At 48.3% G+C, this 18143-nt stretch overlaps 1 protein-coding gene across 1 annotated transcript in view; it reads left to right on the top strand.

Moving 5' to 3' along the window:
• The first annotated feature begins 8672 nt into the window (after positions 1-8672).
• The window catches only part of LOC120942724, a 100051-nt gene continuing 90580 nt past the window's right edge, over positions 8673-18143 (top strand). Inside the window, exons 1-3 of the mRNA XM_040355649.1 lie at positions 8673-8740; positions 14373-14475; positions 16886-16992. Coding sequence (XP_040211583.1) covers positions 8707-8740; positions 14373-14475; positions 16886-16992 — 244 coding nt within the window. The 5' untranslated portion in view covers positions 8673-8706. The remainder of the gene's footprint in view (positions 8741-14372; positions 14476-16885; positions 16993-18143) is intronic.

Genomic DNA, 18143 nt, shown 5'->3' with positions numbered 1-18143 from the left:
ATCAGCCAACATTTCGGGATTTTGAGGGTCTCCTCACTAAAAAGGTAAACTGAAGTCCTTGTGTGTGCGGTGAAGAGCAACTTGAGTGAAGATTCCTCCTACACATGACGGGTGTAAGTGATTGGTACAAAGCCAACACATTTCAGGGGCCTAGGGTTCCTTCCTCAGGACTCTGGGTGTGGCTCAGGAGCATTCCTGTTACTTTGACCCAACCCAAACGCTGAAATGTTCCACCCAGGGATTGCATAGCAACACCCAGATTTATCACCAAAAAGGAGGTACATTGGATGTATACATGCATAAATAATGAAGTGGTGCTAATTACAAATACCGTATTCATCGCCCTATAGCGCGCACCCCAAACCTAGAGGGGAATCCTAAGAAAAAAAAAGAAATGCTGACAATTTACAGTTACAGTTGCCCGGCGTCCATCGGCGGCCTTGTCCGGTCCGGCGTCCGTCTGCGGCATTCGTGGTGTCCTCCCCGCTTCTCCTGCGCCGTTTTTGAACGCCGCCGCCGACATATACCGAGTGCAGTACACTCGGCTGGGCTCGGCTCCTCTCGCATAAAGGCTAGGAGGCGGCACAGGGCGTGACCGCGAGCGGGGCGTGGCCGAGCCCAGCCAAGTGTAACCGAGTGTACTGCACTCGGTATATGTCGGCGGCGGTGCTCAGAAAGCGGGGATCGGCGCATAACGCGCACCCACGATTTTCCCCTGATTTTAAGGGGAAAAAAGTGTGCGTTATACACCGATAAATACGGTAATTATAAAGTGCTTAGTGGACAATAGTGCAAAACACAGCGATATATAGTAAATCTAATATAAAATCCGTCGCATCAAAAAATATATATCTAAAAAAAAATACAAAATAAATCAACTAGAAAAAGTCTGTATAGGTAAATTATACTGCAAAAAAAGGTCCATAAATAAGGGGCATCAAAAGAAATCTGATGATTCAATGAGAGAATCGATCTCGTAGACCAGGGGTGTCCAAACTTTTCAAACAAAGAGCCAGCTTATTATCTTTCAGACGTTAGGAGGGCCGGATTGTGGCCAGTGGGGGCAGAAAATGTCCCGGGTCCGAAAACGGTGAGAATAAATATGGCCTCAGGGTTGGTGGTCAGTAGGAGAAATAGTATCCCATCATTGGTGTCAGTAGGAGGAAAAGTATCCCATCATTGGTGTCAGTAGGAGGAATAGTGCCCCCTTGTTGGTGTCAGTGGGAGGAATAGTGTCCCCTTGTTGGTGTCAGTGGAAGGAATAGTGCCCCCTTGTTGGTGTCAGTGGAAGGAATAGTGCCCCCTTGTTGGTGTCAGTGGGAGGAATAGTGCCCCCTTGTTGGTGTCAGTGGGAGGAATAGTGCCCCCTTGTTGGTATCAGTGGGAGGAATAGTGTCCCCTTGTTGGTGTCAGTGGAAGGAATAGTGCCCCCTTGTTGGTGTCAGTGGGAGGAATAGTGCCCCCTTGTTGGTGTCAGTGGGAGGAATAGTGCCCCCTTGTTGGTATCAGTGGGAGGAATAGTGTCCCCTTGTTGGTGTCAGTGGAAGGAATAGTGCCCCCTTGTTGGTGTCAGTGGGAGGAATAGTGCCCCCTTGTTGGTGTCAGTGGGAGGAATAGTGCCCCCTTGTTGGTGTCAGTGGGAGGAATAGTGCCCCCTTGTTGGTGTCAGTGGGAGGAATAGTGCCCCCTTGTTGGTGTCAGTGGGAGGAATAGTGCCCCCTTGTTGGTATCAGTGGGAGGAATAGTGTCCCCTTGTTGGTATCAGTGGGAGGAATAGTGCCCCCTTGTTGGTGTCAGTGGGAGGAAAAGTATCCCATCATTGGTATCAGTGGGAGGAATAGTGCCCCCTTGTTGGTGTCAGTGGGAGGAATAGTGTCCCCTTGTTGATGTCAGTGGGAGGAATAGTGTCCCCTTGTTGGTGTCAGTGGGAGGAATAGTGTCCCCTTGTTGGTGTCAGTGGGAGGAATAGTGCCCCCTTGTTGGTGTCAGTGGGAGGAATAGTGTCCCCTTGTTGGTGTCAGTGGGAGGAATAGTGCCCCCTTGTTGGTGTCAGTGGGAGGAATAGTGTCCCCTTGTTGGTGTCAGTGGGAGGAATAGTGCCCCCTTGTTGGTGTCAGTGGGAGGAAAAGTATCCCATCATTGGTATCAGTGGGAGGAATAGTGCCCCCTTGTTGGTGTCAGTGGGAGGAATAGTGTCCCCTTGTTGGTGTCAGTGGGAGGAATAGTGTCCCCTTGTTGGTGTCAGTGGGAGGAATAGTGCCCCCTTGTTGGTGTCAGTGGGAGGAATAGTGCCCCCTTGTTGGTGTCAGTGGGAGGAATAGTGCCCCCTTGTTGGTATCAGTGGAAGGAATAGTGCCCCCTTGTTGGTATCAGTGGGAGGAATAGTGTCCCCTTGTTGGTGTCAGTGGGAGGAATAGTGCCCCCTTGTTGGTGTCAGTGGGAGGAATAGTGCCCCCTTGTTGGTGTCAGTGGGAGGAATAGTGCCCCCTTGTTGGTATCAGTGGAAGGAATAGTGCCCCCTTGTTGGTATCAGTGGGAGGAATAGTGCCCCATTGTTGGTATCAGTAGAAGAAATAGTGCCCCCTTGTTGGTGTCAGTGGGAGGAATAGTGCCCCCTTGTTGGTATCAGTGGGAGGAATAGTACCCCCTTGTTGGTGTCAGTGGGAGGAATAGTGCCCCCTTGTTGGTGTCAGTAGAAGAAATAGTGCCCCCTTGTTGGTGTCAGTGGGAGGAAAAGTATCCCATCATTGGTATCAGTGGGAGGAATAGTGCCCCCTTGTTGGTGTCAGTGGGAGGAATAGTGTCCCCTTGTTGGTGTCAGTGGGAGGAATAGTGCCCCCTTGTTGGTGTCAGTGGGAGGAATAGTGCCCCCTTGTTGGTATCAGTGGGAGGAAAAGTATCCCATCATTGGTATCAGTGGGAGGAATAGTGCCCCCTTGTTGGTGTCAGTGGGAGGAATAGTGCCCCCTTGTTGGTGTCAGTGGGAGGAATAGTGCCCCCTTGTTGGTGTCAGTGGGAGGAATAGTGCCCCCTTGTTGGTGTCAGTGGGAGGAATAGTGCCCCCTTGTTGGTGTCAGTGGGAGGAATAGTGCCCCCTTGTTGGTGTCAGTGGGAGGAATAGTGCCCCCTTGTTGGTGTCAGTGGGAGGAATAGTGCCCCAAGGGCCGGATAAAGGCTAGCAAAGGGCCACAGTTTGGAGACCCCTGTCGTAGACAATGGAATCATTTCATATGCAGACAAACTGGAGAGATTACGTCTTGAATCCCCCCCCCCCCCACTAGTAATGGCCTCTCACCTCAATGATGGACCCCTAGTAGTGCGTCAACTGGTGATGACCCCCGAAAGGCAGTTGCTTTCTCCTCCTTGTGTGCCAGACAGGGAATCACTGCAACTATAGCTTCAGTTTCCACAGCCTTTTCCCGAGGAATGATATCTCCAGATCCACGGGGTCAACGGGAAAAAAAGACGCTCCATAGTGTAGTAAATTTATAAAGAAGGTTCTTGCATTTATTTAAAAAATAGCGGTACATATAAAAAACGAAAAAAAAAATGCCAAACAACAAAATGTTACAAGCAAAAGACTTCCTGTCACGGCTGTAACCGGAAGTGACGTCACCAAGCTCCTCCCGACGTGTTGCACCACAACGCACGTGACTTTATCAAGGGTGTAGGTACTAGGTGACAGAGATGAGCTTATTAAAGTGGATGTAAACCCACTCTCATCCTTTCTAATCTCCTCCCATAGTGCTGATCTTTAAGGATATAGACGCCTCCTCCATGTATCCTCACCTGTCAAATGTCTCCCCTCTGTCTGTTATAAGAACTGAAAAACTGCGGATTCTGTGGGCGGGTCTGTTGTCTGGAGCTCGGTGGGTGGAGTCGTGATGTCAGTAGACTGCCCCGCCCTCCTCTACACTCCCCTTGTCAACATGCATTTTGTCCTGTGTATTCCTGCAGAGCACAGGAAATTTGACCCAAGGCGGCTCCTTAGAAGCACGTTGGATATCTACATTAAGCTGGCTGCATGGTGCTCTATAAAATAAACCGAGAGGGCGTCCTGTCTTTTGCACAGCTGCAGCATTCAATGAGCTGGCCTCCCTGGGCCTGCAGTTGTCCTTCAAGTATATGTCCAGCCATGACCCAAATTTACCCCCAAACCATTGATGGTTGAAAAGGAAGATCCTGTAATGCTGAGTTATATATACAGGGGTGGATTCAAGAAGCAATTGCCCCTTCTGTAACCATAGGTTACACAGCGCAATTGCTTACTTGCCCCGGCGTAACGAGTGCTCCTGATTCAGGAACCTCGTTACGCCGACTGCAGCCTAAGATCTGCGTGGTATAAGGCTCTTATGCCCGCATATCTTAGGCTGCATTCTTGCGATGGCCGCTAGGTGGCGTTCCCGTTGTGCTCAGCGTATAGTATGCAAATGGCATACTAACGCCGATTCACAACGTTGCGCGAGCCCTGCGTACGCAATTTACGTCGTTTCCGTACAGTGTTTTTTGCGTAAGGCTGCCCCTGCTATTAGCAGGGGCAGCCAATGTTACGTATACCCATCGTTCCCGTGTTGCGAAATTAAAATTTTACGTATTTTGCGTAAGTGATTCGTGAATGGCGCTGGACTCCATTCACGTTCACTTTGAAGCAAATGACGTCCTTGCGACGTCATTTGCCGCAATGCACGTCGGGAAAGTTTCCCGACGGAGCATGCACTCTACGGGAACGCGCCTACGGGATCAATTAAATTAAATTGCGCGTGCTTGCGCCGGGCATTTTGCCGGCGCGCCCGCGCAATTTACGGAGCTTCTGCTCCGTGAATCAAGGGCAGCGCAGCAAATTTGCGGGGGCGCAGGGCAAAAACTTTGCCCTGCGCCTCCGTAAAAAATGCGCAATTCTACCTGAATCCGGGCCACTGTATGTATTTCCTCCTGGCCAATCACTGTGAGGTGTATTGGCAATGGTGCATGCTGGGAGAGATTATAAAGACTTGGACATGACCTGGTGAAGCTCTTTCCTGAGCTCCTGCCTGGGTAGGGTGTGTGATGGATGTTTCAGCCTCTTAGACCACATGCACACTGGGTGTCCAGCCCAATCTCAATCCTCATCCAATCCCAGTTGCCTGCTGAACTCCTAGTTCCGGGCATACATCTCTGAAGGTATATGACCCTAAATATGAGCAGCACTTGGTGTCCAGCTGCATCCAGACACATAGGGGCTAAACGGCCAGTCTGCGTGTGGCCTTAGACCCACTGCCTAGGAAGGACCCCCATGTGCCTGATTCTGGGGGCCTAGGCTCACACCTGCTGGAGTTGGGTATTTGGGAGGGAGAACCATGGAGGACCTTCAGCTGGAGGATGAATTTACCTCACCGCAGAGTTTATACAACATATCATGGATATTCCCAACTCATCCAATCCGATTGGCGGCTTAGATTGGATCATCTGTCACATCATCACACACTGAGTGTCTGTACATAGCAGATATCACAATGGCTGATATTGTCCACATCCATCGTCTCCAATGTCTGATATGACTGGAGAACTAAAGACGGATCATTTCTGTATTCTCTATGGGGTATCAGTATTTATCTACACCTTGCACCTTGTTCTAACTTCCCCATAGTATAAATAGTTCCTCTTCCATCGCTATGCTGTAGTGCGGTGCGGTTGGAAAAGTACGTGTATCGCTTTCTCTGCGTTTAATGCATTGGAAGGCCTATAGAAGTCAATGGCAACACATTAACATACATACAACGGGCTCTGATGTGTTGGCAGAGGGTATTAACAAACAAGCCTAGGCTCAGCTCATGGTGGGATCATGGGTGTAAATCCCATGGTTCCTCCTAGTATAGGGTATAAAGAACAAGGAGGGGAGGAGTCAAGGAGGAGAGGAGCAAGTAGGGTAAGAAGTGGTACTTGAACCCTTGTGGGGGGACTAAGGCCGAGGCAGCATAGGCCACCTTACCATCCACCAGAACATTACGAAGACTGGTTCCAGTGGATTGTAGGGGGGGGGGTCTATGCCCAGGAAGTAAGTACATAGACTGGTTCCAGTGGATTGTAGGGGGGGTCTACGCCCAGGAAGTAAGTACATAGACTGGTTCCAGTGGATTGTAGGGGGGGGGGGGTCTACGCCCAGGAAGTAAGTACATAGACTGGTTCCAGTGGATTGTAGGTGGGGGTCTACGCCCAGGAAGTAAGTACATAGACTGGTTCCAGTGGATTGTAGGGGGAGGGTCTATGCCCAGGAAGTAAGTACATAGACTGGTTCCAGTGGATTGTAGGGGGGGGTCTACGCCCAGGAAGTAAGTACATAGACTGGTTCCAGTGGATTGTAGGGGGGGTCTACGCCCAGGAAGTAAGTACATAGACTGGTTCCAGTGGATTGTAGGGGGGGTCTACGCCCAGGAAGTAAGTACATAGACTGGTTCCAGTGGATTGTAGGGGGGGTCTACGCCCAGGAAGTAAGTACATAGACTGGTTCCAGTGGATTGTAGGGGGGGGTCTATGCCCAGGAAGTAAGTACATAGACTGGTTCCAGTGGATTGTAGGGGGGGTCTACGCCCAGGAAGTAAGTACATAGACTGGTTCCAGTGGATTGTAGGGGGGGGTCTATGCCCAGGAAGTAAGTACATAGACTGGTTCCAGTGGATTGTAGGGGGGGGTCTATGCCCAGGAAGTAAGTACATAGACTGGTTCCAGTGGATTGTAGGGGGGTCTATGCCCAGGAAGTAAGTACATAGACTGGTTCCAGTGGATTGTAGGGGGGGGTCTACGCCCAGGAAGTAAGTACATAGACTGGTTCCAGTGGATTGTAGGGGGGTCTACGCCCAGGAAGTAAGTACATAGACTGGTTCCAGTGGATTGTAGGGGGGGGTCTACGCCCAGGAAGTAAGTACATAGACTGGTTCCAGTGGATTGTAGGTGGGGGTCTACGCCCAGGAAGTAAGTACATAGACTGGTTCCAGTGGATTGTAGGGGGGGGTCTACGCCCAGGAAGTAAGTACATAGACTGGTTCCAGTGGATTGTAGGGGGGGGGTCTACGCCCAGGAAGTAAGTACATAGACTGGTTCCAGTGGATTGTAGGTGGGGGTCTACGCCCAGGAAGTAAGTACATAGACTGGTTCCAGTGGATTGTAGGGGGGTCTACGCCCAGGAAGTAAGTACATAGACTGGTTCCAGTGGATTGTAGGGGGGGGGGTCTATGCCCAGGAAGTAAGTACATAGACTGGTTCCAGTGGATTGTAGGGGGGTCTATGCCCAGGAAGTAAGTACATAGACTGGTTCCAGTGGATTGTAGGGGGGGTCTACGCCCAGGAAGTAAGTACATAGACTGGTTCCAGTGGATTGTAGGGGGGTCTACGCCCAGGAAGTAAGTACATAGACTGGTTCCAGTGGATTGTAGGGGGGTCTACGCCCAGGAAGTAAGTACATAGACTGGTTCCAGTGGATTGTAGGGGGGGGGGGTCTACGCCCAGGAAGTAAGTACATAGACTGGTTCCAGTGGATTGTAGGGGGGGGGGTCTACGCCCAGGAAGTAAGTACATAGACTGGTTCCAGTGGATTGTAGGTGGGGGTCTACGCCCAGGAAGTAAGTACATAGACTGGTTCCAGTGGATTGTAGGGGGGGAGGTCTACGCCCAGGAAGTAAGTACATAGACTGGTTCCAGTGGATTGTAGGGGGGTCTACGCCCAGGAAGTAAGTACATAGACTGGTTCCAGTGGATTGTAGGGGGGGGGTCTACGCCCAGGAAGTAAGTACATAGACTGGTTCCAGTGGATTGTAGGGGAGGTTTACGCCCAGGAAGTAAGTACATAGACTGGTTCCAGTGGATTGTAGGGGGGGGTCTACGCCCAGGAAGTAAGTACATAGACTGGTTCCAGTGGATTGTAGGGGGGTCTACGCCCAGGAAGTAAGTACATAGACTGGTTCCAGTGGATTGTAGGGGGGGTCTACGCCCAGGAAGTAAGTACATAGACTGGTTCCAGTGGATTGTAGGGGAGGTTTACGCCCAGGAAGTAAGTACATAGACTGGTTCCAGTGGATTGTAGGTGGGGGTCTACGCCCAGGAAGTAAGTACATAGACTGGTTCCAGTGGATTGTAGGGGGGGAGGTCTACGCCCAGGAAGTAAGTACATAGACTGGTTCCAGTGGATTGTAGGGGGGGGTCTACGCCCAGGAAGTAAGTACATAGACTGGTTCCAGTGGATTGTAGGGTGATCGATACCCGGGGAATAGATAAACAGCCTGGTTCTCATGGGTTGGAGGGTAGTTTATGCCCACGGGGTAGGTAAAGAGATCTCCTGTGGCCTGGAGAAGGAGGGATGGGCATCCTGTTGATTATGAATGTCCACACGTCTTGTACCTCGGGACCCTACTTTGAAGTGGGCCGGGTGTTTGGAGTGACCCCTGATGGGCCTGGCCTGTGACCACAGAACTTGGGCCCCATAGAGCTGAGCTAGAGCAGGTAAGTGTGTGATTTCTGATAAGTAGGACCTGATGGGGAACTGACAATCACTGAGCCGATCGCCATCATCAGCTACAAAACTAGTCGGCTTCCTCTGTGAACATCGATGGAGAAACTGAGAGCGTTCATCATAGGAGGAAGTACGGTGTGGTCAGTGTGGGGGGGGGGGGTGATAAGAACCGTCTACTGTCACTGACATACTGACACTTCTCATACGGAGTCTGGAGGACGAGGATGACCCCACCGAGCTGGATCCCCTTCACCCTGAGTGAGTGTGACCCCCACCATGGACTCTGCACAGTACTACTTCTCCTGTCCTGTATGTCGGGTGTAATTCTTGGTATCTCTTATTCTGTATGTATGGACTCTGCACAGTACTACTTCTCCTGTCCTGTATGTCGGGTGTAATTCTCGGTATCTCCTCTTATTCTGTATGTACGGACTCTGCACAGTACTACTTCTCCTGTCCTGTATGTCGGGTGTAATTCTCGGTATCTCCTCTTATTCTGTATGTATGGACTCTGCACAGTACTACTTCTCCTGTCCTGTATGTCGGGTGTAATTCTCGGTATCTCCTCTTATTCTGTATGTACGGACTCTGCACAGTACTACTTCTCCTGTCCTGTATGTCGGGTGTAATTCTCGGTATCTCTCCTTATTCTGTATGTATAGACTCTGCACAGTACTACTTCTCCTGTCCTGTATGTCGGGTGTAATTCTCGGTATCTCCTCTTATTCTGTATGTATGGACTCTGCACAGTACTACTTCTCCTGTCCTGTATGTCGGGTGTAATTCTCGGTATCTCCTCTTATTCTGTATGTATGGACTCTGCACAGTACTACTTCTCCTGTCCTGTATGTCGGGTGTAATTCTCGGTATCTCCTCTTATTCTGTATGTATGGACTCTGCACAGTACTACTTCTCTTGTCCTGTATGTCGGGTGTAATTCTCGGTATCTCCTCTTATTCTGTATGTATGGACTCTGCACAGTACTACTTCTCCTGTCCTGTATGTCGGGTGTAATTCTCGGTATCTCCTCTTATTCTGTATGTATGGACTCTGCACAGTACTACTTCTCCTGTCCTGTATGTCGGGTGTAATTCTCTGTATCTCCTCTTATTCTGTATGTATGGACTCTGCACAGTACTACTTCTCCTGTCCTGTATGTCGGATGTAATTCTCGGTATCTCTCCTTATTCTGTATGTATGGACTCTGCACAGTACTACTTCTCCTGTCCTGTATGTCGGGTGTAATTCTCGGTATCTCCTCTTATTCTGTATGTATGGACTCTGCACAGTACTACTTCTCCTGTCCTGTATGTCGGGTGTAATTCTCGGTATCGGTTCTTGCAGTGTATGGTGTAGGGAGGGTGGGGGATGGTATTTCTGTGTATAGGAAGGAGATGGTGTCAGTCTTTGTATGGTGATCTCTCTGGACTCACAGGTAGTATTCCTTCTATATAGACCTTCACATTGCTCCGGGGATCTCATCCTTCTATACACAGGGAGTGCAGAATTATTAGGCAAGTTGTATTTTTGAGGATTAATTTTATTATTGAACAACAATCATGTTCTCAATGAACCCAAAAAACTCATTAATATCAAAGCTGAATATTTTTGGAAGTAGTTTTTAGTTTGTTTTTAGTGTTAGTTATTTTCGGGGGATATCTGTGTGTGCAGGTGACTATTACTGTGCATAATTATTAGGCAACTTAACAAAAAAAATAGATAGCCATTTCAATTATTTATTTTTACCAGTGAAACCAATATAACATCTCAACATTCACAAATATACATTTCTGACATTCAAAAACAAAACAAAAACAAATCAGTGACCAATATAGCCACCTTTCTTTGCATGGACACTCAAAAGCCTGCCATCCATGGATTCTGTCAGTGTTTTGATCTGTTCACCATCAACATTGCGTGCAGCAGCAACCACAGCCTCCCAGACACTGTTCAGAGAGGTGTACTGTTTTCCCTCCTTGTAAATCTCACATTTGATGATGGACCACAGGTTCTCAATGGGGTTCAGATCAGGTGAACAAGGAGGCCATGTCATTCGTTTTTCTTCTTTTATACCCTTTCTTGCCAGCCACGCTGTGGAGTACTTGGACGCGTGTGATGGAGCATTGTCCTGCATGAAAATCATGTTTTTCTTGAAGGATGCAGACTTCTTCCTGTACCACTGCTTGAAGAAGGTGTCTTCCAGAAACTGGCAGTAGGACTGGGAGTTGAGCTTGACTCCATCCTCAACCCGAAAAGGCCCCACAAGCTCATCTTTGATGATACCAGCCCAAACCAGTACTCCACCACCACCTTGCTGGCGTCTGAGTCGGACTGGAGCTCTCTGCCCTTTACCAATCCAGCCACGGGCCCATCCATCTGGCCCATCAAGACTCACTCTCATTTCATCAGTCCATAAAACCTTAGAAAAATCAGTCTTGAGATATTTCTTGGCCCAGTCTTGACGTTTCAGCTTGTGTGTCTTGTTCAGTGGTGGTCGTCTTTCAGCCTTTCTTACCTTGGCCATGTCTCTGAGTATTGCACACCTTGTGCTTTTGGGCACTCCAGTGATGTTGCAGCTCTGAAATATGGCCAAACTGGTGGCAAGTGGCATCTTGGCAGCTGCACGCTTGACTTTTCTCAGTTCATGGGCAGTTATTTTGCGCCTTGGTTTTTTCCACGCGCTTCTTGCGACCCTGTTGACTATTTTGAATGAAACGCTTGATTGTTCGATGATCACGCTTCAGAAGCTTTGCAATTTTAAGAGTGCTGCATCCCTCTGCAAGATATCTCACTATTTTTGACTTTTCTGAGCCTGTCAAGTCCTTCTTTTCACCCATTTTGCCAAAGGAAAGGAAGTTGACTAATAATTCTGCACACCTGATATAGGGTGTTAATGTCATTAGACCACACCCCTTCTCATTACAGAGATGCACATCACCTAATATGCTTAAAGCGGGAGTTCACCCATTTATAAATTTTTTTTTTTTCTCCCCTTAGCTTCCTGCTCGTTGTGTCTAGGGGAATCGGCTATTTGTATTAAAATATGATCCGTACTTACCCGTTTTCGAGCTGCATCTTCTCCGACGCTTCCGGGTATGGGTCTTCGGGAGCGGGCGTTCCTTCTTGATTGACAGTCTTCCGAGAGGCTTCCGACGGCCGCATCCATCGCGTCACGAGTAGCCGTAAGAAGCCGAACGTCGGTGCGGCTCTATACTGCGCCTGCGCACCGATGTTCGGCTTCTTTCGGAAAATCGTGACGCGATGGATGCGACCGTCGGAAGCCTCTCGGAAGACTGTCAATCAAGAAGGAACGCCCAGTCCCGCAGCACATACCCGGAAGCGGCGGAGAGGATGCGTCTCGTAAACGGGTAAGTACGGCTCATATTTTAAAATAAATAGCCGATTCCCCTAGAGAAAACGAGCATCAATCTAAGGGGGGAAAGTGCCCTCTAAGGGTGAACCCCCGCTTTAATTGGTAGTAGGCTTTCGAGCCTATACAGCTTGGAGTAAGACAACATGCATAAAGAGGATGATGTGGTCAAAATACTCATTTGCCTAATAATTCTGCACTCCCTGTTTTGCTCATGTATCTTCTTTCTCTTTGATACATTGTTTCCTGATGTTTCCTGATGTTTCCTGATGTTTCCTGATGTTTCCTGATGTTTTGTAAGACTAAAATATATAATTTTTTTTTTAAATTACTACTTTTTACCATTTGTCAAAAAATAACCTTAAAAAATATCAACATCCCCCCCCCCCCCCCCAGTAAACAGATAGGGGCAGATCCACAAAGGAAGTACGCCGGCATACTTTCAAATTTCCCGCGTCGTATCTTTAGTTTGAATCCTCAAAACAAGATACGACGGCATCTGGGTTCGACCCGACAGGCATACGCCTTCGGATCTAAGATGCAATTCTTCGGCGTCCGCTGGGTGGCGTTCCCATCGTTTTCCGCGTTGAGTATGCAAATTAGCTATTTCCGACGATCCACGAACGTACGCGCGGCCGTCGCATTCTTTTACGTCGTCTGTAGTCGGCTTTTTCCTGCGTATAGTTAAAGCTGCTATGTCAAGTATTTTTCGTTTGCGTAAGTCGTCCGTGAATCGCGGGATGGACGTAATTTACGTCCAAGTCTAAACAATGACATCCTTGCGACGTCATTTCGCGCAATGCACGGCGGGAAATTTAGGAACGCCGCATGACAGCAAGGCCAATCATGTGACCCCCACTATAGAACCCCACCTTATGACCATACCGTAGGACCCTGCCATATGACACGACAACTAGGCCAATCATGTGACCCCACCATGTGACCCTACCATAGGACCCTGCCATAGGACCCTGCCATATGACACGACAACTAGGCCAATCATGTGACCCCACCATGTGACCCTACCATCGGACCCTGACATGACAGCTAGGCCAATCATGTGACCCCCCACCATGTAACCCTTAGTGTTGCTCACGAATATTCGTATTGCGAATATTCGGCTCGAATATGGCATATTCGAGTATTCGCGATATATTTCGAATTTCGCGGTGAATATTCGCTATTCCGAATATTCAAATTTTTTCAATTTTATTTTTAGAACAGATCACATCCTAGAGATCTCCATCGACGTCTAAAAGCATTGCTGGTATGATTAGAGACCCTGAACCGAGTAGCTGAAGCGATCATTTTATCTTGCCGAAAAATCGCAATGCGATTATTCGGCAATCGGAATATCGTGCGATTATTTTCTCCGCCCTTCTTTTGCATCAGAGCCAATCAGAGTGCTCCTACCGCAGTTGTCGAAATTCCGCAATAAATATCGCATTCGCAATTTGCGAAATTTCGATAAAATATCACGAATGTTCTGAGCCAATCAGAGGGCTCCTACCGCAGTTGTCGAAATTCCGCAATAAATATCGCATTCGCATTTTGCGAAATTTCGATAAAATATCACGAATGTTCTGAGCCAATCAGAGGGCTCCTACCGCAGTTGTCGAAATTCCGCAATAAATATCGCATTCGCATTTTGCGAAATTTCGATAAAATATCACGAATGTTCTGAGCCAATCAGAGTGCTCCTACCGCAGTTGTCGAAATTTTGCAATTATTTTCGCATTCGCAATAGCGAAATTTCGCAAACATTTCATTTCGATAAAATATCACGAATATTCGAATTTAGCGAATATTTCTCGAATATTCGGCTATATATTCGTGATATATCGCGAAATCGAATATGGCGTATTCTGCTCAACACTAGTAACCCTACCATAGGACCCTGCCATAGGACCCTGCCATAGGACCCTGCCATATGACACGACAGCTAGGCCAATCATGTGACCCCACCATGAAACCCTACCATAGGACCCTGCCATAGGACCCTGCCATAGGACCCTGCCATATGACACGACAGCTAGGCCAATCATGTGACCCCACTATATAACCCCACCATGAAACCCTACCATAGGACCCTGCCATAGGACCCTGCCATAGGACCCTGCCATATGACACGACAGCTAGGCCAATCATGTGACCCCACCATGAAACCCTACCATAGGACCCTGCCATAGGACCCTACCATAGGACCCTGCCATAGGACCCTGCCATAGGACCCTGCCATATGACACGACAGCTAGGCCAATCATGTGACCCCACTATATAACCCCACCATGAAACCCTACCATAGGACCCTGCCATATGACACGACAACAAGGCCAATCATGTGACCCCACCATGTGGCTCTACCATATGTCCCCGCCACGTCACATGACTTCTCCTCCAGCTCCATCATGTGTTTGTTGTGTTTTAGATGTTATTCTTGTCTATCTCTGGATAAATCTGTACGCTGGGCAGAACGTTTTGAAATGTTCCATACCATCTGATGTTCTCATTTTCCTGCAGTGCTTTCCTACACCGGGGCCTTCTTTATGGACACCGAGAGTCCGATCGTCTTCCGGAATGCGGATCGGAGCTTTGGACATCAGGTGGCACAGCTGGATAAATGGTGAGGATGGTGGGTTCTGTTCTCCTTTCTGTAGGGCGGACCTTGTTGGGTTCCTGGGACATACATGGACTGCAGATACTTTGGCGTAGGGGCGGGGGGAGGGGCTTAAAGGCTTATTCCATCTAAAATTTGGCTTTTTGATTTTGGGCAGAATTTCGCTTAAGTGATCTCCAGAGTCTGTGACATGGATAGGAGGCCAGACCAGAGTGAAGATCGGAGTCTTGCTCGCCCTTGTCTATAGGCCTAGGCTTGCCAATGCTTTGGTTGGAGCTTCCTGCAGGACACAAGCCATGTTAGCGCGGGTCCAAACAATGGTGGACCAAAATGTTCCCCACAGGAAACTCCACCCATCATATAAGGGGAGCCGCCGGCAGCGCCACGTATTGTTCAGGCAGGAAGGTCCTGGAGGCCCCTGTAAGGTCACCTAAATACAACGACTGACCACCCATTGGCCAAACCTTCCATCTCCAGTCCAACCACCTAGGGACCGCCGCACCACGATATTCGTCCTGACTTTGATATCTCGGTAATGGGAGAAGCTGCTGCCACAACCGAGGTATCCATCTCTTCAGTGGGCGGTCCTGTAAACGATAATGGTGGTCTCTGTGGCGTATTCACCGCAAGATCACCGCTATCAGCGGCAGGAGAGGGCCCGCCCTCCTGCCGCTCTCCCGCGCCCTCTGCTGCTTACCGGAGCCATCAGTAGAGGTGGAGGCGATCGGGTCCTATGCATGGCTGTGTATGGATACGAGTGAGGGGAAGGTGGCCCCTCCCACCCGTCTCTGTATCACTGCAGGGCGGAAGTGACGTCACTTCCGCCCATATGTCTTTTTTTCAAATGAGCAAAAAAAATATTTTTATTGCATTTTAGTGTAAATATGAGATGTGACGTCTTTTTGACCCCCGGATCTCATATATAAGAGGACCTGTCATGATTTTTTCTATTACAAGGGATGTTTACATTTCTTGTAATAGGAATAAAAGTGACTCAATAAAAATAAAAAATAAACATTGTAAAAATAAATCAAATCAAGCAAAATAAATGAGAAACAAAACATTTTTTCTTTTAAAGCGCCCCCGTCCCGACGAGCTCGCGCGGAGAAGTGAACGCGTACGTGAGTAGCGTCCGCATATGAAAATGGTGTTCAAACCACACATGTGAGGTGTCGACGCGATCGGAAGAGCGAGAGCAATAATTCTAGCCATAGCCCTCCTCTGTAACTCAAAACATGCAACCTGTATATTTTTTTTAAACGTCGCCTACGGAGAGTTTTAAGGGTAAAAGTTTGTTGCCATGCCACGAACGGGCGCAACTTTGAAGCGCGACATGTTGGGTATCATTTTACTCGGCGTAACATTGTCTTTCACAATATCAAAAACAAATTTGGCTAACAACTTTACTGTTGTCTTATTTTTTTATTAAAAAAAAGTGTTTTTTTTTCTAAAACAAAGTGCGCTTGTAAGACCGCTGCGCAAATACGGCGTGACAAAAAGTATTACAATGACCGCCATTTTATTCTCTAGGGTGTTAGAAAATAAAAAGTATAATGTTTGGGGGTTCTAAGTAATTTTCAAGCAAAAAAAAAATTGTTTTTAACATGTAAACACTGGGCCAGATTCAAATAGGAGATACGCCGTCGTATCTCTGAGTGCGCTCGGTCGTATCTATGCGCCTGATTCAGAGAATCAGTTACGCATAGATTCCCCTAAGATCCGACAGGTGTATGTGTCTTACACCGTCGTATCTTAAGCTGCATTTTCAGGATGGCCGCTAGGTGGCGTTTCCGTATTTTTACGCAAGGAATATGCTAATTAGGTAGATACGGCGATTCAGAAACGTACGTCCCGCCGGCGCATTTTTTTACGTCGTTTACGTTCGGCTTTTTTCGCCGTATAGTTGCCCCTGCTATATGAGGCGTAGCTAATGTTAAGTGTGGCCGTCGTTCCCGCGCCGAGTTTTGAAATTTTACGTCGTTTGCGTAAGTCGTTTGCGAATAGGGCTGTACGTCATTTACATTCACGTCGAATCCAATACGTCCTTGCTGCGTACTTTAGAGCAATGCACACTGGGATATTTTACGGACGGCGCATGCGCCGTTCAAAAAATACGTCAAAAACGCGGGGTCAAGTAAAATTGAAATAAAACACGCCCCCAACAACCCCATTTGAATTAGGCGGCCTTACGGCGCAACACATACGTTACGCCACTGTAACTAAGGGTGCAAGTTCTTTCTGAACTTGCGCCCAAAGTTACAACGGCGTAACGTATCGGAGATACGTTACGCCAGCAGAAAGATCCGCTGATCTTTCTGAATCTGGCCCACTGAGTCTGAAAAAACAGGCCCGGTCCTTAAGTGGCTGAAGTACAACTAAAAAAAGTGAATGTCATTTTACCTTCCTGTGATTTCAGGGTGATTGTCAGCGCTCCACTCCAACAGGCCGCCATTAATAAAACCGGACAGTTATATCGCTGTGACCCCAAAAGCAGCGCCTGCAATGAGATCCCTGTCACCACTGGTAATTCTTTCTTCTTAATCCTGTAATAATATTATGATGAAGATCTGAATCGGCAGACGGGGGGCAATAATACGGGACAATTATATAGAAATCTATGTGCTGCATGAGATTAGATGAGACAAGTCAGGGGCAAGAAACCATAAAGGGCCCTCCTGACCCCTGACCCCTGGCGTTCCCCCCCACGGGCGTCCATTCCCCCCGCCCCCTCGCGGTGGCAGAATGCCAGGGCTCAGTTGCAAGTGTGATCCTTGTGACCTTGGTAGTTCCGCCACTGGTGCCAGTCATTTTTTTTATTTTTGTAATTTTATTTTATTTTTTTACCATTTTATTTATTTGTTTACTTACAATTTTTTATTTTTTTAGGAGCCCCATTGGAGGGCTTTGGTGAGATATTGGGGGTCTAAACAGACCTCTGGTGTTCCATCCTCGAGACAGAGAAAGGAGATTGGGGACACAGCCCTCAAACTCCATCTCTTCAGAATGAATAGACAGGAATAGCTCTGCACAGAGGCTTCCAGTTCATTCACAAACTGAAGCATAGGAAAAACAGTTTCCTATGCTTCAGTGATGAATGAACAGAGGCAGTGGCCCAGATTCAAGAAGCAATTGCGTCTGCGTAACCATAGTTACGCAGCGCAATTGCTTACTTGCGCCGGCGTTTTCGAATGCTCCTGATTCAGGAACCTCGCTACGCCGACTGCAGCCTAAGATATGCGTGGCATAAGGCTCTTATGCCGTCATATCTTAGGCTGCATTCTTACGATGGCCGCTAGGTGGCGTTCCCGTAGTGGTCAGCGTAGAGTATGCAAATTGCATACTAACGCCGATTCACTACCCTACGCGAGCCCTGCGTACGCAGTTTACGTCGTTTCCGTTCGTCGGGTTTCGCGTAAGGCTGCTCCTGCTAATAGCAGGGGCAGCCAATGCTACGTATACCCGTCGTTCCCGCGTCGCGAAGTTTAAATTTTACGTCGTTTGCGTAAGTGAATCGTGAATGGCGCTGGACGCCATTTACGTTCACTTTGAAGCAAATGACGTCCTTGCGACGTCGTTTGCCGCAATGCACGTCGGGAAAGTTTCCCGACGGAGCATGCGCACTACGTTCGGCGCGGGAACGCGCCTAATTTAAATGACCCACGCCCCCTACGTGA

Source organism: Rana temporaria, chromosome 6, assembly GCF_905171775.1.
Source record: "Rana temporaria chromosome 6, aRanTem1.1, whole genome shotgun sequence".
NCBI classification, from domain to species: Eukaryota; Metazoa; Chordata; class Amphibia; order Anura; family Ranidae; genus Rana; species Rana temporaria.
The sequence above is the reverse complement of the archived record's forward strand: the minus strand, read 5'-3'. Positions and strand labels throughout refer to the sequence as shown.